The sequence below is a fragment of the Athene cunicularia genome (genome assembly GCF_003259725.1).
Source record: "Athene cunicularia isolate RWA chromosome 1 unlocalized genomic scaffold, athCun1 chr1_part2, whole genome shotgun sequence".
Classification (NCBI taxonomy): Eukaryota; Metazoa; Chordata; class Aves; order Strigiformes; family Strigidae; genus Athene; species Athene cunicularia.
This window is the reverse complement of record NW_020799092.1, coordinates 1,263,082-1,283,555: the sequence shown is the minus strand read 5'-3', so window position 1 is coordinate 1,283,555 and position 20,474 is coordinate 1,263,082. Positions and strand designations below refer to the sequence as shown.

General features: G+C 49.1%; 1 protein-coding gene across 2 annotated transcripts; it reads left to right on the top strand.

The window, feature by feature from the left end:
- Nucleotides 1-1,546: 1,546 nt before the first annotated feature.
- MFNG (MFNG O-fucosylpeptide 3-beta-N-acetylglucosaminyltransferase) lies at nucleotides 1,547-14,992 on the top strand. Of its 2 annotated transcripts, none has more exons than XM_026868476.1 (8): nucleotides 1,547-2,464; nucleotides 7,611-7,659; nucleotides 8,189-8,291; nucleotides 8,384-8,537; nucleotides 9,008-9,093; nucleotides 10,468-10,633; nucleotides 11,172-11,257; nucleotides 12,106-14,992. In XM_026868476.1, the coding sequence occupies exons 1-8, from the start codon at nucleotides 2,132-2,134 to the stop codon at nucleotides 12,110-12,112; spliced, it is 984 nt and encodes a 327-aa protein (XP_026724277.1). In that variant the 5' UTR covers nucleotides 1,547-2,131; the 3' UTR covers nucleotides 12,113-14,992. The 2 variants fall into 2 exon arrangements, with proteins under 2 accessions (XP_026724277.1, XP_026724276.1); XM_026868475.1 differs by having other exon boundaries at nucleotides 12,103-14,992.
- The last annotated feature ends 5,482 nt before the right edge of the window (nucleotides 14,993-20,474 follow it).

Below are 20,474 nucleotides of genomic sequence, written 5' to 3'. Positions count from 1 at the left end.
AGTGTCTGTGTCTGGACACATGGAAGGATCCTGATCCTTGCTCTGACCCTCTTTTCTAAGGTCCCTCCATCTGACATATGCACAGGGGGGCCCTGTGCCACATGGAGCCATGTTCGCCCCCACATTTCCCCCGGGTCTCCATCTTATTACATTTTTTTTTTGGTATGCTGAGATTGAATGCCCACAGCTTGCAGCTCCCTGAGGAGGTGCTCTGATTTTGGCAGTTTATGTAGAGCACTGCCATCCTGCTGTCCCCATGCTCGCTGCACAGGGAGGCTGGGGTGGGGGTGCAGGTATCACCCCCCTCCTGGGCTGGTTGCCTCTGTGTACCCCCCAGCTGCTCTGTAAAGTGGTAGCATGAAGGGGACCTTCATCGTCATCTACCCCATATCCAGCTGAACCCACAACAGCATGGACCAGTTTGTGGTGCTAAACCCAGATTTCCTATCTGTGGCGGTCTTTGTCCTGAGAGGGGCTCTCATGCCTTTAGAGAGGCTCTGATTTCCCTGTTCCTGGGGAAAGCCTTCTCCGTGCTGGACTTGACCATATGCTCAGCATGTTCTGTGTCATGGCCCCAGACTGCCCCCCTGGCCTCATCAGCCTTGCTGGCAGCTGGAGGGCTGTGTGACACAGGCCATGCCCAAAGGTGGGTGGTGGTGGAGGGGAAGGAGCTGGAGGTGTCATTTTACTGCTGTGCCTGTAGGACATTGTTTTGGATAGCACAGGAGCCACAAGGGACAAGATGCTGAGCTCAGCCCTGCTGCAGAGGTCATGGACCTGGGTGAGGTATAAACTCAGTGGTGATGCTGAGCCACAGACATGGAAAGGAAGGTGACAGGCCCTTCCTCACACTCTCTGGTGTTGGTGTACCTGTTCCTGTGAGTGTCACTGGCTCTGCAGCTACCTGGGGAATAGATTGTCATTGGGCATCCCCAGTGGGGATGCAAGATGGAGGGTGAGGGGTGCATGGCTGGAGGCAGAGGAAAAGGGACGTTCAAGAGTAGAGAGGGTCTGGGTCATGGTTCGGAGAGATGGGTGTCAGAAATGGGCATCAGACCCTAGTTTGAGACTCTGGGGCATATGCAGGGTACAGCAGGGGACACACAGTCCTGCTTTGGGGAGGCAGGGTGGGGTTAAAGGACAGGGGCAGCAATGCAGAGCACTGCCCACAGGAAAGGTCTGGGGCAATTCCTGGAGAAACATCGTTCTTCCCAAGAACAATATAGGACCCTGCACCGTAACTTCACCATAGCCCATATCCATGCCAGCTTCTCCTCCCACAAGAGTGCAGGGCTGAGAAGGGCTGCAGAGATCAGGCTGGACTCTCACAGAGGAGCGGGGTAAACCATCCAGCAACAGGTTTGTTCTCCCAGATCAGCTGTTTGATCACCTTGGAGGTGTCCTGGCCTGGTGATGCCCTGGAGAGGCAAGCCCAGTGTCAGAGCCAGGGCCGCCTCCTCTCCATCCTCCACCGTCCTTCCTCCCCCGGGGCTGGCGCCCCAACCCATGCCCGGAGGAGGGGCTGGGGCCGGGGCTAGGTCTGGCAGGGAGCAAGAGCGGGCTGCATTGGAGGGAGCAGGTGGAGAGACTGTCCCACCACACGCATAGCGCCCGGCCCCTTTCCTGATGCCCTGTGCTCACTGCTTGGTTCTACCACGCAGCCTCCGGCTTGGATGTGCAGGCTGGCGTCTTCTGGGGAACTGCTGCCTTCGGTCCAGACATCCCACCGATGGCTCTGATGTCCTTTGCTGCCCCCTCGACCTCCAGCCTGGGACTCTTGGCCTCTCTGCTGGGAGTGGGGATGCTCACTTTCCTCCTGGCAGGCTGTGCCAGCCACTTGCCAGTCATCTCAGTATTTTCCCATCACGTGTACCTGCCTCGCTGGGTCATCGAGCCCTCTTATCTGTGGATATTTCCCCAGCTTCACCAGTATCCTTCAGGGCTGCTGTCTCTTCAGATTTCTGGTCTTCACCCACCCTATTCCTTGGCCACATCCTATTCAGACCTCGCTCTTGTCTGGTCCTACCGCTTTGGAAGCTTCGAGAAGGGTGGACAGCTTCACTTGGAAGTACAGACAGGGGTTGTCCGTATTCAGTAGGATACTGGCTGTGGTGGGAACAATTTGGGAGCCATGGGCTGTCGGCTGATCCATGGTCTCTCTGGAGCTGCAGTCTTCATTGTCAGCATGGCTCTCCTCTCTGTGCAGCACCGTGGGGCTCAAGAAACAGCTCAATACCCAGGGCTCAGGGAGGGGAGTTTAGAGAAGACAGAGCAATGGAGCAAAGTGAGCCCAGAGGGAGGTGGTGGCAGGGGGCAGAAGGACCTGCAAGTCCATTCTCCAGAGGGATACAGGACTGAGGGAAACCTTGAGGACATTTTCATAGCTGTGAAGACAACCAAGAGATTTAACCAGAGCAGGATGGAGCTGCTCCTGGACACATGGATATCCCAGGCCAGAGAGCAGGTGATTGTGTGGATTCAGACTAGAGAGGGGGTGTTTGGTGATGGGGTGACATTGGGGGTGATAAAGGCCAAAGGAAGGGGAAGCTGAGCACTGCAGTCCCACCCAGTACTTCACCTTGTTTTCCTTAATTCTCAACTTCTGTTCACGTGGAAAGGGGGGATGATAACCAGCAAAATGTTTCAGCTGTAGCTGCTTCATGGGAAAGGCTGACAGAGGGGATGAAGAGCTTGTGTGGGCTCTCCCCATGAAGAATGGGAATACGAGTGCTCTTAGCAGGCATCACCTGCCTCTAACCTAAGCCTGAATCTTTCAGCTTGAAGTTTAACAGATTTAATTTCCTTTTATTAACCAGTAAGACCAAGGGCTGCAGTCTGCCTGGGACACATCAGACTGAGAGCACAGACCATCCTGGATCTGTATGAAATGGTAGTTTTCTACCTCCTCGTGCACATGAGTCTGCTAGATTTTGAGCTGAGTGGCTCCACCTGGCCCTCCATCAGGATGGCCACATTGTGCTTGAGCACCCTTTGCTCTGGGATGGTATGGTGCTGCGGGCAGGAGAGCGAGGCAGGAGGACCCCCTGGTGTGCAGCAAGAGTGCAGCCCAGGTCACTTCCCAGCACATCAGCACAATCCATACCTTGCTTCCTTGCACAGATTCCCTCACGTGCATGATCTTGAAGGGATGTGGGGGAATATTTGATTTTTAAAGTATTTTTTTTAACTGGGGGTCTGATGGTTCCACCCTTTGCTAAAGCAGAGTTTGGAGAGTTCCCTTCCTGTTGGAGGAACTGAGGTGGGACACCACGTTGGTGGTGCTGTGCAGGCTACCTTACTGGTGGGCAGAAGTAATCCTCAGAGCCTGCGTACTTTTCTCCCTCCCTCTTGAGCTGGTCCTCAAGAAAGGAGAAATCCTGTGGCTGCCCCCAAAGGGTGGTTTTTTTTTTGCCTCTGCCTGTGTGTGATAGGCACCTAGAAGACAAATTCAGGCCTCAGCAAGAAAGGGGGATGGGGGTGGAGGTACTGGGTAGGAGAGCACTTAAAGCAATGCAGGGTTTTTTGGGTAAGGGTGGTTTTCCACTTCATGGTGCTGCAACTGTCTGTTCTGCTGCGGTTGTCACAGGAAGCTGTGTCCTATTTTGAGCACACTTCCTCTCCTGTCTGTGTGTCTCTCTCAGCATCTGAGATGCTGTGCTTCCTCCTCCAGATGCACTTCTCTCTGCCTGACCTGAGCACAGCAGCTCTTTGGAGAAACCAAACCCAACCGCATGGCTGCAGTGACATTAAGATATTGCAGCTGGGGCTTTTGGAGTGGGTTTTTAAGGAGCAGCTCCCCTTTCCCTCCTTGTGCATTTGACAAAGAATAAGAGGGTGCCTGGCCATTCTGCTGATGACAGAAATTATATACTAGCTCCAAAGATTCATCTGACGCTCTCTGTTTGTCAGGCAAACAATGTCCAAACCTCGGAAGAGGTGTTGAATTTTCCATGCTGCTGTCAGCTTCTAGGAAAGCTTCACAGACTGAGCAGGGGAATAGGAAGGGTAGAATGGGAGTGTCTGTCACTTTTAAACAGTGTTTTTTCATTGTTACCAATTTCTCTTGCAAGCTCAGTGTTCTCCTCCCCCTTCCTCACTTTTCCATGTTTTTCTTCTGCTTTTTACTACATGGTCTTGGAGGCAGGGGAGCAGGGGCAGGGAAGGAGGTAAAGAGAATTACATGAAAGTCAAAACTTTTAAATTTTTTTTTAAAATATACTGCTGCTGGAGGGGTTTTCTGGAGGTTTGACAAATTGATAATATAGAAATCTTGCTTAGCTGAAATAAGAGCTCTCAATTTGCAAAGGACATTTAATTGTTGTGGAGCCAGGGATAGGGCGCCAGACCTCCTATCTTTAGGCGTCTTTAGGGAGAGGCATAGGCTTTAAGAGCCAGTGTTAGAGATATCGCCATCTACGAAGTGCTGATGTGCAGAGACTGCCTCCTCCTAGGCCTGACCCACCATCTTGCTGTCTTGCACTTACTTATGGCTGGAGACTGATTTGGTGGGTCCTCCACTGCTGGTGGCCAGTGGTGAAATTTTAGTAGCTGGCTGTGCTGCTGATGCCAAGCCTGGTTTCAGAGCTGATTACCTGCATGATGTCCTCCCGGAGGAAGCAACCCAGACCTCCCAGGTCAGGCTTAGGTGACTGTAACAGGAGGCAGGAACAGCTGTGGTTTTTATGGCTAGGATGGGCTGCATGGGAGCCAAATTAAAAGTCCTCTATGTTGGACTCTATCAGGGTAGATAATAAGAGAGACATTTTCCCTGAAACTGCACTGTTTAAACAGAATAAAAGATATGCAGTTAGTGGGAGGTGAGGAAGTGCGAGATGGGCACTCTTTGCTGGACCATGCTCTGCCTCTTGAGAACTGATCCACAGCAAACTTTCCACTGGAGCTTGATGTGGAAGTCATTTCAGTGAAAGACTTTTTCCTCAGAAAAGGTTCAGTCTAAACAGAAGTGTCAGTTTTGATGATTGTTTAGGCTGGACAGCATCTTGGGGTGGAATACATTCTTGTCCTCAGTAGTTCTGATGCAGGTAAGTCTAGTTCTGGTCTGAAATCGCATTTTGTTTGGTAAAGTAAACTGATTCTAGCACCTCCCCTCCTTTCAGAAACCCTCCAGACACCCAACTGATTGAAATGAAAGCCATCCTGAACTGACTTTCACATTTTCAATGTTGTGAACATGCTGTAGATTCTGAATGTGTTCTCTAGGCATAGAGAACACATAACCATAACACAGCCATAACCCTGCTGAGCTGTTTGCATTTTGAAGGGGGTTTCTTGTTGGAGAAGGGATACCCTGAGAGCCTGTGAGATGCATGTGGCCCTGGATTGTCAGATTCCACGTCTTTATTCCCTTTTCCTAGTTTTTACTTGCTAGACTACTTTCTCAATTTGGTATGTGGAGGTTTCAAGGTCTAGTGTTTATCAATTGCATGGACTTTTATGTTCACAGAGAGCCACCAGGCAAAAGCCGTTTCACACTAGTGGTTCCATATTGCTGCTTGCACTGCCATCCAGCAGACATCCTTTCCCACCCAGCCATCTTCTCCACTCCAGAAGGGAGGGATGCTTTCCATGCTGCACCCCTCCTCAGGCCCTGAAGTAGCATTGATAGCCATCCTGGCTCAGTTTCAGTGCACTGAGGCACCACAATGGGAGATGCTGCCCCATAGATGTTCTGGTGGAGAACAGGAGGGTGGATATGATGGGGAGGCTGATTCTGTCTACCCCATTTGCCTGCAGGGGCAGAAGTGACACTAGGTGTTCCTCTGCTTGCATGTCCCCAGCAGGGAGAATAGATCCAGCATGGCCAGAGGGACTTTCTGAATATCTCCATTAGTATGGACAACAGTGTCTGATGTCTCCTTGAGAAAGACCTGCATAACTGGGCAGGTTTTAGCCAGGGTCCTTCTCTCTCTTCCCCATCCCAGCCATTGTGTGTGACTTTGCTGAGGGACACATGGCAGTGGTCACTTGGATGCCAACAGCAAGTGCTGTTCCAGGTTACCCACTCTCAGGGGTGTAAGGTATGGAGACACAAGGATGCAGGCAGCTGCCTGTGTTCTTGTGATCTCCTTCAGGACAGAGCCAGGGCATCTCTGGAGTACTGTAGCCAGGTGTGCCATAGAGATCAGAGTTTGGGAGAGCCAGAGAAATCAGATTTGCCTAGTCCCCACACTCATAGCCCCCTTTTTCCAGTTATTTTGGACATGTTATTTCATCCTTGGGTTCCCACAGAAACATGTTGGGTGTCTGCAAAACACATTTTCCACCATGCATCAAGAGGAAAGTGGGAACCTCGGAATATTTCACAGGTAGAATATCTGGGAAAAGATGCAGATTCCTATTTTAAGTCAATCAGATATGATTATTAGACACATGATTTCTAGTTGGTTTTATATCTATAAGCAAGTAATTTCCAGCAACGTTTGTGGGTTTTTTTAAAAATGTCAGAAAGTTTCAACAGTTTCAGAATTTTTTTTCTTAAGATGAAATATTGCTTATAGTGGAAATTTCTGTCTCTGACGTGCTGGAGAGGGAAATCCTGTGCCACTGACAAGCCCTGCCTTGCCTGAAGGTTGTGATATGGTCTCCTGACTCAGAGCCAGGACTACCTGATATTTAGTTAATTGCTTCTTGTCCCATGATCACCTTGAAAGTGGTTTTAACTAAGAGACTTTACCAGGGGGGTGGGTAGGAATGTGTGCATGTCCCATTGCTGCAGCATGACTGCTGGAGGGTAATTCACCAAGTTGCTGTAGCGTGTACATTTGAGATCATGAACCCATCCTGCTGTCTCTACTCAAGCCAGGTGGTCTCTGAGGGTCCTTCATTATCTTCTTTTCATGTGCAGAACATTTCTCTTGCCACATCCTCCTGATGGGGGCATATCTCCCAAATGCTGGGTGGATGTGGGGAAACATAGACACTCTTGTGGTGGCTCCTGGACCTCTCATCTGCCTGCCTCATCCCCTTTGTTCCTGCCCAGGTGCTGTGTTTAACCACCCTGTGGGCAGCTGGTAGAGAGACTGTTTATGGCTCATGACTCCTTTTTGATTTTATGAAAGCTCATTTTCTGCCTGAGGAAAGCTTTTCTTCACCAGCCCTGATCCCTGCCTGGCCCTGAAGAGGGGGAGATATGCCACATAATAGTAGAAAGGGGGATTAGAGAGGCCTGGGTGTGGAGGAAGAGGAGGAGGCGGGAAATGGCAGGAGGCTGTGCACACTTAACACAGAAACAGATGTTCTCCTTTTAACCCAAGCATCGCTCAGTTAAGGTGCTTTTGTTTTTCTATCACTGACACCTAAGCAAGGGCTCCCTCACCCCACCACTTGATGTCACAGGTCCCCTTCTCCCTGTTCCCAAGGTGGCAGGGATGGGAGGAAATGAAGTTATACAAGCACTGATGATTGTCCCATGCAGGAAGGGAGAGTGTGGCTATCCCTTTGTTCAACTGCTGCCTGGGAGGGGGACATGGCAGCAGAGGATGAAGAGGGGTGACCATGACGAGTATGTCCAGCTGTGGGGAGAAAGGGGTGGGTGGTCAGGAGCAGCACCAGCTCCAGCCCTGAGAGTAATCTTTCCTTGTTTTCCCCAGACCTATGTCTTCACTGATGAAGAAGACGATGCCCTGAAAAGGAGAATGGGTAACGACCTGTACTATAACACCACCTCCCTCCACCTTCAGCCTCTGAGCTGCCATGGCCTTGGGAGGCGGTCCAGCATGAAGGTTGGCTTTTCTACGCCAGCACTGCCTCTTGAAGCACACCCCTTGCCATGTCCCATGGGAGGACCCCAAGCTGCTGTGGTGATGATTTGGTCTAGTTGGCTTACTCCGGGGCATGCGGCCAACTGGAGGCAGGTTGCCTTAAAGCATCCGTGGGTGGAAGCAGCCCATGGGAGAGCCCTTCAGCCCCCACACTCTGGCTGGCAGTGGGCAGGGTGGAAGCGCAGTTGGCACGTGTCCTAGTCTTGGCCAAGATGCTTGGCTTTCTCCAGGTTTGATCTCCTGGTAAGGGGAAGGATGGAGCCCACATCACTGCAGGCTCAGATGCTTGTTCAGGGGGCTGCGAGGAGGTTGGCTGTGAACAAACCCCTTGCCTCCCACTCGGAGGTCCTCCCCATAACTGTGTGAAGTGGGACAGCCCTGATCCACAGCTTTCTCTCTCCTGGGAGTTGACCACGGTATCTTCACCAGCTGCTCTGCTGAGCACAGTCACCTAGCCCTCTTTTGCAAGATGGCTGCCGAGTTTGATGCCTTCCTGGCCAGTGGCTGGAGGTGAGACAGGGCTGCCACGGCAGGACTGCTGAGAGCAAGAAGCTCCCTCCTTACTGAAAACTTCTTGTGTCTTTGTTCCTGTCTGCCCCCAGCTGGTTTTGCCGTTTGGATGATGACAACTACCTGAACCCTCGGGCCCTTCTGAACCTCTTGTCTTCTTACTCTGCAATGTGGGACATTTACCTGGGGAAACCCAGCCTGAACCGACCCATCTGGGCCTCTGAAATGCTGCCAAACAGCCAGATGGTGCAGTCCATGGTGGTGCTGTGGGGGCCAGTGGGTTGTTTTTAGTGCTGTAGCTCATTGGCTGTAGATGTATCCCAAGGAGAAGCAGGTACCAAGAGCAACAGGCAACAGCTGAAAACTCACCAGTCTTGTCTGAACATGGTTATAGGTGTTGACTCAATCCAGTCTACCTAGGGAAAAAAGTCCACATTGCTGCTGTGCCTTTAGGTACCTGTCTGCCAGGAGATAAGCCTGCCTTAGACAGCCCACCTGCTGTTGCCAGCAGGAACTTGTCTGTTCCAAATATGAGGAGGTCAAAATCTATGCTGTACTGCTGGCAAGTCCTTCTTCTGGGCAGTAGTCAGGGGTCTGGGGTGACAATAGGGTTGTGTTTATCCTGGCATCAAAGCTGGGTTTCCAGCATTCCTGTCTCAGGGAGTATGGTATTGTCTGAGCCTCTGCCATTGATTTTCTCTGCTGTTTGTCTCCAGAAATCTGTGCACTTCTGCTTTGCCACAGGAGGGGCTGGATTCTGCATCAGCCACAAGCTGGCAAGCAAGATGGTGCCGTGGGCCAGGTGAGTTGTGCAGCTGGTGAGTATGGGAGCCTTTGGGGATGAGGAACACCACTGCATGTTAATTCCTGGTAGTGTCAGGTATGAATTTGTGTATGTGATGTTTGCAAGGTTGTTTGCAAGGGTGCAGAGTGCCGCATGCTACACATCTGCAAGCATGTGGGACTGGAGAAAGGATGTAGTGTGTGGGTCTGCCACTGGATTAAAAAGAGGCAAGAGCAGGCATGTCAGCAAATATGATCATAGGATGACATACTCTCCCCAGCTCCTCTCAGCTGTTGGTTATTCCCCCACACTCCTTCCCATCCCTTTCAGCTTCCTCTGGCTCTTTTCATAAGTACTTTCCCTGTCTGTCTATCTCCTTTCCGCTTAATCTGCCTCTTTCCAACCTCCTGTACCTCACTCCTGAGCTAATTTCCCATTCCCCCAGCCCAAACCCTCTTCAGCTTCTTACAGTGGCCACTGTCACTTCCTCAGCTTGGTGCATGGAGAACCAGAGGTAGATCCTGGAGTCTCTTGTTAGCCCAGCCATGGAAAACAAGATGTTTTCCATGATGTCCTAGGTTATATCACAGGCTATATACACATGTACTGATAGGCAATGGCTGTGCTAGCCTTAACTAGATCTGTGCATACCCAGAAAGACAGATCTGATCCAGACCAGGTGGCTGGTTTAGCTGAAGCCCATGATATGTATTTTATGGTAGACCTAGACAGGAGGATGATCTATGATCTAGGGTAAAATCAAAGTGTCATGCATACATAATGCCTAAACTGGCATAAAGTTTGCTACTATTGTGTGAAAATGCTTAAAACACATCTGAACTGGCTGAGGGGTGTTATAGTAGACAGCACTTCATGCTGTGTGGTTGCTTCCAGTTACAGAAGCCTTAAAATTTGGTTTAGCCTGTCATCAAAGGATGGCCAAGCATGTGGTGTTACATTGCAGCATGGATGGCTTATTCAAGCTGCATGGGATGGTCCTGTTTCTTCTTCCTCCTGGTCCTGGCTATGTGGTCCCACTGTTTCTCTTGTGCTAGTTTGTCTTACCCCTCAGGGACTCAGTGCAGCTCTGCAAACAGATGGAAAAGTAGCTCAGCAAAGACTGCCAGCTCTCTGGATCAGCTCACTGAGGAGCTAGATATGTATCAGGGACAGCACCCAACAGCTGGTGGGACAGCATGGCTGGGAGTGGTCAAAGAGCAAACACATTCCTAAATCTTTGCAGGTGGGACTCGGGGATTTCTTGCCTAGTTCCAAGATTTATTCTGGTTTTCAATTAAGTCCTTTCAATTAAGTCCTATATCTCCCACCCAAGTGGATACCTATATGCCTCCCTACCCTTTTCCTAACCCATGCAACCCTACTCTTTTCCAGTGGCAGGAACTTCCTGAGCACTTCAGAGCTCATCCGCCTACCAGACGACTGCACCGTGGGTTACATCATTGAGTGCAAAGTCAGTGGGCAGCTGCTGCCCAATCCACTCTTCCACTCCCACCTGGAAAACCTGCAGCTCATTCCTGCCTCTCGGCTCACACAGCAAGTTAGGAGGGGAGATGAAACACGAGGGAGGAAGAAGTGAAGGGGAGCTTACAGGCACATTGCTCCATTGGTGGCACTGATGTGGGTTGAGTCAATTGTCTGCTCTTTGGGAGAGGCTTTCCTGACAAATGCTTCTTTGAAATAAGGTGCAGATGTTGCCTGCAGCACAAATGCCAGTGACAGTGACCCTGGAGTCAGTGGTGGGGAGCATGTGCATGAGGACTGATGGGAGGATTGAGGGCATTCCTGGGGGGATGTGGCAAAAGAAAAAGAAAAAATGATGATTGTTTGGTGAAGGGTCTTTGACATGGCACCATGTCTGTCTTGTGTGGGGAGATAACAAGGGGCGTAGGGCACCTGGAGAAGCAAGGACTAGCACAGTGGACCATCATGGGAAGGAAGGCAGGAAAGATGTGGAAGGCAGAGGCCCAGCCAGCAGAGAAGGAACCAGAATGGGAGCTTCTGTCACCCAAAGCAAGTTCCTTGCTCCTGAACTCACCTCATCTTCCCTGCTCCTTTCTCACCCCTCCTCTTTGCAGGTCACCCTCAGCTATGGTATCTTTGAGAACAAGCTCAATGTTATTGAACTCAGCGGCCCTTTCTCACCCCAAGAGGATCCCTCAAGGTACAGGGCATGAGTGCTCTGGGTGTTGCTGCATGTAAACCCTCAGACTGGGAGGGCGAGGCAGCCAAATGGGGTGCAGGAGGTCTAGAGATAGGACAGAAACCTTGCAGTCACATGGCTTATTGGGTGAGGGGCACAGCAGCATTAAGGTGTGTGCAAATGCTTACAAACTTTGCAAACATTTTTGGATAAGTGGGAGGAGAGGAGTATCAAAACATTTTATTTGGACAATTCCTGAGCCAAAAGTATTGCCATTTATTTCACATTTTGAGACTGAACGAGCTAACCTTTTACCTCTGGGACAGGAACAGAAATGTTATTTTAAAATCCAGAAAGGAAATTCTGCTTGCTTTTTCATTTTTTGTTTTGCTGAGAAAACTGAAGGGGAAAAAGAAAAAGGTTCACTTCAGGCTGACTGCAAACAAAAGTGTTCTTTGATTTACTTTCTCTGCTTTGAGTGAACAAACCTAAAGTTTGTTATTTGCAGAGCATGGCTAGGAAGCTCCTGGCTGGAGATAGCAGGGGTGGGAAGCAGCTAGGCAATGGAAAGAGCATCAGTAGTACCATGTAGCAGGGACTGGTGCAGTGCCCATCTCCCTGCCTGTGATCAGGGTGAGCTGTGGGCTTGGGCTACATGGGTCAGAGCTGGGTTCAGGTGTTGGAGGGAGGCTTGGCTGCTTAGCTTTGCTGAGAAAAGAAATCTTGAGGTGAACAACCAGTGCTGGAGCTCTGTAGTACAGGGTGGGCACCTGATGTGGGATGGGACATGAGGGAGAGGTCTTCCATTCTCTAGCTGTGTGCTGGTGTTAAAACTGTCACCTGACCTTCCTTCCCTCTCTCCCCAGCAGGTTTTGATCACTCCACTGCCATCTCTATCCTGACACCTCCTGGTGCCTGCAGGCTGTTGGCTGGTGATGCTTGAGCCTCAGCTAACAGTGGGTCCTAGTGACATCCATTTACCTTGTGCATGTAGGGGTGGGACACTGAAGAAGCTCGCTGTTCCCAATTTCCCCTTTCCTATGGTAGTCTTGGGGTTATGGGATGGCTTTTTTTGTCCTCACTGAATACCAGTGACACAGGACAAAAGATGAGATCTGTAGGAAAGATGGATAACATAGGATTGACACATGGATGTGCTTCCCACCTGTTCTGGGATGTGCGCAAGGGATGGGAGCAGTATGCCTTCCTGAGCAGATCAAGGACTGGGTAGTGACTGCTGGGAATCTGGATAGAGTTGGGGACCTGCTGCTGCTGCCTGCTGTGGATTCATCTTGCTGGACTAGAAAGGCCCTGTGTATGGGTAACCCAGTGCCCAGCTGAGAAGGCTGATACTGTTCCATGGCTCCAGCTTCTCTGAGCAGCCCCTCCTCCATATCTGCCTGTGCTTTCCTCACCACCCACTCTTTCCAGCCACAGGCCCTTGGCTGAGTCTCTGCATAGTCAAGGTCTATAGAAATGGAAAATGTGATCATTTCTGTGTTGAATGAGTGCTGGAAAAGCACAATCCTTGCTCAGCAGAGGGGAGGTGGGCAGGAAGTACAAAGGATCAGGAATTCCCCCCTCTGCCAGGACAAAGGAGAGGGTGTGGGGGAGCCAGGAGGAGACAGAGTCTGAGATGAGGATGGTTCCTGTACTGAACATTGAAGGCTTGATCTTGTATGGCATTGCATTTTTCCTTTCTTTTTACCTTCTTGATACGGAGTCAGGATAATCTCTTGCTCTAATTACCAACCTGTCGTCTAAGATTAGAACTACAACTCCTACCTGTGAGAAAGGAGACATAAAGGATTAGAACTGGCTGAAAGAAAGGAGAAAGGAAGAGATGGAGAAGGAGTGCTCAGGAGCGGATTAGAGGTTACAGCTTTATAATCTTCTCTGAGCCCCAAAAAAATTAAGTCATGAAAGAATGGAAACAGCCAGGCAAAGAGCTTTTTATCTCTGCGTTTCTTTCCTCCAGATGCTAAGAGCAGGTTTCTGCCTTCCTGCTGTTCCTGCTGAGTGCAACATGGGGAAGGAGCAGGCCCAAATACGTTACAAGCTTTCTGGCATATTTGTGGAGAGTTCTTTTCTCAGCACAGAGCTTGGCATGAAACCTGGGCAATTCTGCTTGCTGATGAATGAACTTTGGCACAATTTTGTCCTTGTACACATGGTTGAATGACTGGGGAAGAGTGTTGCAGGGAAAGCTGCAAGGCAAAGAGACTGTTTTAAATGGCAGTTGGTGCCACAAACAGGTATTTCTCTTTAAAGAGTGTTTCAAAACACACTGCTGGGGTCTGTGAAAGATTCCTGTAATCTCCAGATGAAAGGACAGATGCCCTTTTTCTGAAGAGCTACTCAGCTTTGATGCTGCTGATGTGAAGCCTGCTGCTGGTGGGCTGGAAGAACCAAGGCAACTATCACTGTGCCTCTACCATTTTGAAAACTGGCCACCCTGTTAGCTCCTCCCACTCCCCAAGCACCAGCAACTCCTGCACAGCACACATGAGGTTTAAAGGAAAGGTGTCAGAAAGATCTTCCAGCTCTGCAATGGGGGATCTAGAAATGAATGAGCACTTTAATTTCTGGAGAAGCAGAAAGCAGGAGCCCTTTGAGCTGTTTTCCAGCCTGGTCATTCTTACCATCTTTTAACCAGCTTGTGAAGCAGCAGAGACCCCTGCTTTCTTCTGTTGCACAACATGGCTTTGAACTGGAAATTCATCTGGAGAAGGGACAGGGGTTAGCTGATGCCAGTGACCATTCCCTGAGTCGTGCAAAGGACACAGCTATGCAACCCTAGGAACCATGTGGCTCAAAACAGAGACACCCAACTGTTGGACACAGGTGCAACATAAGTCATGCCTCACAGGGCAAATGGTTTGGTTTGAATTCAACCATAAGATGAAAAATGCTTCTGTGAGAAGAAATCAGAGTCTTCAAGAGAAATCTACACTTCCAGGATATCTTCTTTTTTCCCTATTCATACTTTAAGCTGTTGTTCATCAAGACTTTGAGTTAAAAAACAGTCCTATCTGTAGATGTCCTGGTGACAGTAAAACCAAAATGCAATTCATGTGCTCAGAGAAAGAGAAGAAACTGGTACAGCAGCTTTACTTTCCTGGGGAAAAGCAAAACAGAGGAACTGGAAGCCCACTTTGGATCATGGCCTCAGTGAGTCTGAATTGACCTGGTGCTTTTTGCATGGCTGAAAATGAGATGTTAAATGGGTAGAGTCCTTCTGTGGCTGCATGGGGACCAGTTTAAGTCTGGACTTTGTTGCTGAAGCAGTTATGTGCCACTTCTGTGGAAAATGTCTTGTCTCATAAGGAAACCGAGAACAGATGAGATGTCTAGGGCAGGGCATCTCTTGGGCTGTAGAGAAATGAATGACAGAAAAGTCCTGTTATGCCTGTGACGACAATGCGCTAGAAAGAAAATAGCTTCTCGAAGTCAACAAAAGAAACCAGGTTTTCTCTAAGAACAGAGAGACAGCTTAAGGGAACATTCACCACATGAAATCTGATCAACATTAAAACCTGAGATAAAATTAGTTTCAGGAATGGTTCCTGCCCCTGGGGCTTGCTGTCAGATGTTGTGATTTTACAGTCTCATTTTCCTAGTTTATTAGAATGTTTAGCTTCTTGGGAAAATAAGAAACAATCGCACGTGAAACTTTTCAAGGGACTGTCTTTTTTTTAATTCTCCTTCATGATTTTCTGATATGACAGTTAAAATTTTTGGAAAGGTTCCACTGGGTCTATTAAATTGTTTTGTTTTGGTTTGGGTTTTTTTCCTCTTTTTTTATATCTCTTTCTCCCTTTCTCAATCTCATGCTTCATTCATTGCAGGAAAAAAACCTCCCAAGATGTGGTCTTTATATTTTACTGGGGAAAATTGGGTCAGAGTCAAAGGTGTTGGCATGACCCTGCTGTTGTACATTAAGTGTAGTTCAAGGTTTCAAGTTCAGAGATCTCCGCCTGCCCAATGCCATAGCAACCAACACTACTAATGATGTTTAAGCTGTATACTGAAAATTTAGAAAAAGGAGAAGGAGGGGGTAAAAAGCAGTTACAGTATTTGAAATGTAAAGTTGTGAAGGATTTTTATAGGGAAACCCCTATTCGACAGTGCAAAGAAAATGTTAATGACTATCCTTTCTTCAGGGGGAAAAGAGAAGTTACTTGAAATAGGTGGGAAACTGCAGTTGTTGCTAAAGACTTGAAGGGGAGAGAGAATAGCAATGCTAGACAATGCTTCTATCTCTGGTGCCAACTCCTCTTAACTGCTCTGTTGCTGAAGAAAAATAGATTTCTAAGCCACTGTGAGATTTACCCAACTTGTACCCAGACTGCAGTCTTCAGCTCTTTCCTCAGACCTCTTGCTAAAGATGCAGCCTTCAGAAGACTAGCAGTTTACTAGATAAGCCAAAAAGTGAGAAATAGGAACAGGAAGAGATGAGATTGGAAGGAAAGAAACCACAAGTGGGGCCTTGGAGGAGAACATGGGAATTTCAGTTGTGCATTGAAGTGCTGTGTGGGAGTTACCCAGCAATAGTGGGAAAGGGGATGTTGCCTGGACCCCCAGCTCTGCATGGTTTTGTGATCAGGACAGTTGTAGCCCACCAGTGCCAGAGAGGATCCCAGCCTGTGAGTCAGAGTTCACCTTGGAAGAGGTGAGATCAGGTTGGTTGGCCCTGAACCCCTTTTTCTTTTTTCTTTTTTTTTTTTTTAAATAACACTTAAGATATGTTGATGTCTTCTTCTCTGACAGTTATACTCAATTCCTTTCAGCAGATTTGGCCTCTTAATTTCAATACTTCCTCTGCCCTTGCTTACAACGAAGGCTTTTCAGACAGCCCAGCTCTTTTCAGTTATTTATTTAATTTCTCTTGTCTTCAATCTGTGAAAAACCCAACAAAACAGACGGCTTGCCCTTTTGCACCACAAGCCACCAGGGCTCTACACATCTGAGCACACTTCTGAGGTGAATGCAAAGGTGAAGGAAGCTGGGTGACCTCCATTTGGTAACTGCATGGGCACAGAGAAACATGGGCCATCCTTATGTTCGTCCTTGAGGCACTGGCTAGCAGCTGATGCTAGAGATAGGATCTCATACTAACTGGGACTTTCTTCTGTCCCAAATACTGCTCAGTTTATGACTCCACTGAAGAGGATGCAAGAGTCACTATAGACATAAGCAAGACCAGGAAGAACAGCATCACAAAGGTACAAATAACTGTCTGTTTTCACCAGCTGATGCAGGAATTTTTCCTCTGGACTTTCTGCCCAATTACCTGGGAGGTTAAAGGAGTGCAGGGCTGAGCTGTTGTTGCTTAGCTGGCATTGCCTTTTTAAGGCTCTTCCTTGACAGCCTGAGATTTTTGTCACTGCCTGTTTGATCTAGCTTGGACTCCAAGAAAGCTGGGAACTCAGCTCTCTCCCTTTTTGAAGTATATGTAATTAATTACAGACCCCAAGAATGGGCTTCTTGCCTATCTCTTACGTTTAAATTGCCTTCCAGGATTTTGTAAGTCTGAGGAGCCTCTTCAGATGTTACATCTGACTGTACCTCAGTCAAGCCTCCCTTTGTTTTGCTGGGAGCTGCATCTGATTCATAGTGAGCTTTAAGAACAAATTAAACTGAGTGCTTTGTACATGGATTTGCTGGCCCTGACCCTTCTGCTGCTGCTTGAGAAGACAGTGTTGATTTTAGTGATGAAGGAAAAAGTGCAACTAAATAGGGCAATTGGATGGGGAGAGATGCTGCTATTCTGAAGCCTTTCTTTCCCCATCCCACTCCCAGAATTAGGCACAGGGAGAATCTGCAGCTAGTGCCTTTGGCCATAGTGTATCAGGTGGAGGACATGCCATGAAATATCCAGCATTTTCACTGGCAGAGAATCCAGCAGCCCTGCTTGTGAGCCAAGGCCAGCTTGTGCTTGGTGCTGGTCAGAGAGAAAAATGGTGCCTACCCTGAAGCACTTACAAGCAGAGACAGGGTGGGGAAGGAGGGGAGGGCTTACAGGATTGATGAGACAGTATTTCACATCTAAGCAGGGGTAACAAGATGGTCTTTAGGACAAGTAGGGTCAGAGTTCTGGAGCAAAGATCCCTCTCCACCCAGAAATACCATGAAGTAACAAATCTGAAGGATGGCTGATATAAGCACATGGCAGGGGAGAGGTGACAGATGATGAAAGTGGTTTGGGCAAGAGGAAGAACCAAAACAAAATCTACATGCTCTTCATGGCTGTGTTGGCAACTGATAAATGCTGGCCTGAGGGCCAGTACCTTGGGGCTTAGGGGTTTAGCAAGAGGAGGGGAAAGCTGGAAACAAAAAGGCAAGGACTGTCTTCCACTACCCACATACTCAACACTGGCCTGTGGCTTCTCACTCATGGCTACCCCAGTAGCACAAGACAAGATGTGAGGCTTGGAAAGAGCATCAACTCTGTGCCTGGGGAGACCACACGTAACTTGGCTTTTGTGAACACTTAAACAAGCAGCAGACCAGGCCAGTGGGCAGGATGGATGTACTGAAAAGACTCTGCCCATTCCTTAATGCTTCACCTTTCCCACATTACCATCAGCTTTGGCTGGAACGAGGTTGACTGCAGAAGCTGGCCAAGCTCTCTCCGCTTGTGCTGGTGTTTCTTCTAGTGTGCAGGGGAGAACAGTCCTCTCCAGGCTCTTGGACAGGCCTGTTTCCCAAAGGCATGGTGTGGGGTGCAGGCAAAGTCGTAGTGCAGCTTGTAGGGACAGCAGAGCCCCTCCAAACCCCCTCCGTTTCCTCCTGCATTCAGCTAGTGTTGGACGGTGTCTGTTTTTAGCAAAAGTCACAGATTCAACAGCTGAGTGATTTTCCAGAGGGACATATAAAACAAACAGTCTGCCATCTGCTCTATTGTCCTGGAATAGCGGCTTTGAGGGTGGGGCGAGAGGAAAGGAGGAGAATGAGGGGAATGAGAAACATAGGTCAGGCGAGAGGGTGGGAGGAGGGGGAGTGTAAGGGAGGAAGAGGCAGAAAGGGGAGGCAGGGAGGTCATTGGGGGCGAGAGGAGGGGGAAGGTGGAGGCTGAGGTGTGAGAGAGAGAAAAGGAGGTAAAGAAAAAGGAGAGCTGTGTGAAAGCAGAGATGTGGTGAGGTGAGAGGTCCAGAGACAGGCATGGGTGCCAACAGGGATTGCTTGGGATCACCCTGGCTGGATCCCTGTCAGAACTGTGAGCCATAGGGGCAGGCACCTCCAGCAGCCCTGTCCTCACTAAGCCAGAGCCTGACTGCAAAAGAAACAAACTGGACTTAGTGGTCTGAATAATCACTCCCCTTCCACCCACACAGACCTGCCTGCTTGTCTGCCATACAACCCCCCTCCACGTTGGCTTTTATTGAGTGCTGCAGGGCAGGGATTGAACTCCAGATTTGGCAGGAGAGTAAATAACAGAAACACCGGCCTCTCCAGCCCGGGAGGGAGGAGGGCTGGTTTTAATCAAAGGTAAATAACAGTCGGTATTCTCTGACCCGTAATCCAATTTCCTAGAACTGGAGAATAATACTCCAATTTAGACATGTGGCGCTGGCCCACAGGAGGGATGGCTACTCAGCCAGCCAGCTGCTGGGCACAGCACAGACAAAGAGAGCAGAACTGGGGGAGCTGCCACAAGGCAGGTAGTTCATCCTGGCTGGCCTGGGACTGTGCTGTTCTCTTCTGACTCTTCCTGGTGCATTTTTCTTGCTTCAGTCATCCCAAAACATGGGGCTGGTGTGCTAGCAGGCAGCGCACCCACATGAAATGTGGAACCAGTTGATTAAAAGCTCCCTGATCTGCTCTTCTGACAGGAGAGTTGGGGCTCAGCCGATGCCCCACATCTGCATCCGGAAAGGTATTTTTGCCTTTCATGGTGACCTGGAGAATGGTGATTATGAAGTTGTGCTTGCTGTCATATAGTTGTGGCAGTTTCTGCTACATGGTGAGTGTGAGCAAGATTTCAGAGTTAGAGAGAAATGTCTGTGTTATTATTAGTCTTAACACAAGGGCCTGTGTGACTGGAGAGTTTCACTCTGACTTGGTCACATACTAGAATCACATAGAGTTAAGGAGATGGTATTATTGAGCTATCAGGAGGGTATCTAGTCCTGCAGCAGGGCCAACCACCTTACACCTCTTCTGTCAGATGTTTTTCCAAATTACTCTTGAAGCATGTTCTTCTGGTCCAGACTATTGGCATCAGATTTGAAAACCATGTTGCTGGTAACAAAGCATGGTACTAGGTTGATCTTTGAAAGACAGGGTTGTTCTGCAACTGTTTGTTGACAGTGAATTGTGGCTAGCTGTGAAGCAACTCTCAGGCTCTTGGGCACTGCTTTCTCTGTGGGGCAGATGATTTGCAATTCTAGACCAAAAATGGCCTGGTGAGGCCAGGATGCATTTGGAAAAATGCAGAGACACATACTAGAGCTGAGGACAGAGGAGGTAATCTCCTTTACAGCCCTTTCATCTTACAAAATCACCTCACAGTCCACAGTAGTGGCTTGAGCTGCTGTGGAGACTAACACCTGTCTACCCTGTGGGTAGACCATGGTTTTAACTACTTTTCAGACTAAGCATTTTGTAAGCCTCAAGGCCATAGAGAGAAATCTCCTCACCAAAAGCTCTCTGGTGGTGAATGTGGCTCAACGCACACAGCACTTGTGTGACTGCCAATTCCTAGTCATACAATCTGGACAGATCAGGTGCAGGTGGGACAGCTGAGTCCCATCTTCCCAACAATCTCCGCTCTTCCAATGTGAATGCTGAGAGCCTGGGATCCAGCAGCAACGAGGAATGAGGTCTGTCCTGCACAGGGAGGCTAGGAGGGTGGCTGATCCTTACAATGACCTATCCAGACAGGTCAGACATGTAGCTCCAGAGATTACTTATGTTCATTCATCTCCCCAGCCATGGGCACTCATTTCACTACCAGTCACTGCCCTTAGAGCAAGAGGAAGGGGAAAAATACCTTTTACATCTTGTTTGTTTTTCCTCTGCTCAGCTTACTCCAGGAAGCACACCGCTTTTGTATTTGTTTGAAATCCCCGGAATAGTCCCTGCCCGCTGTGCCGAGGAGGGGGCAGGAGGAGGAGAGGGGCTGTGGGGCCTGGGGCTGGGAGGTGGCAGACTCCGGTCAGCACCCTGGACAGGGACGGGCCGTCTGCGCCTCTGCCTTGCCTTTCTCTGCCTTCCCCTGATTTCCCTTCCCCTT

Excerpts from the sequence above, each read along its gene's own strand:
- MFNG (XM_026868475.1), top strand. The coding sequence starts at position 2,132 with ATGGGCTGTCGGCTGATCCATGGTCTCTCTGGAGCTGCAGTCTTCATT. Across the intron at positions 2,465-7,610 it reads TATCCCAGGCCAGAGAGCAG|ACCTATGTCTTCACTGATGA; the intron begins GTGATTGTGTGG and ends TGTTTTCCCCAG. Across the intron at positions 10,634-11,171 it reads CCTCTCGGCTCACACAGCAA|GTCACCCTCAGCTATGGTAT; the intron begins GTTAGGAGGGGA and ends TCCTCTTTGCAG.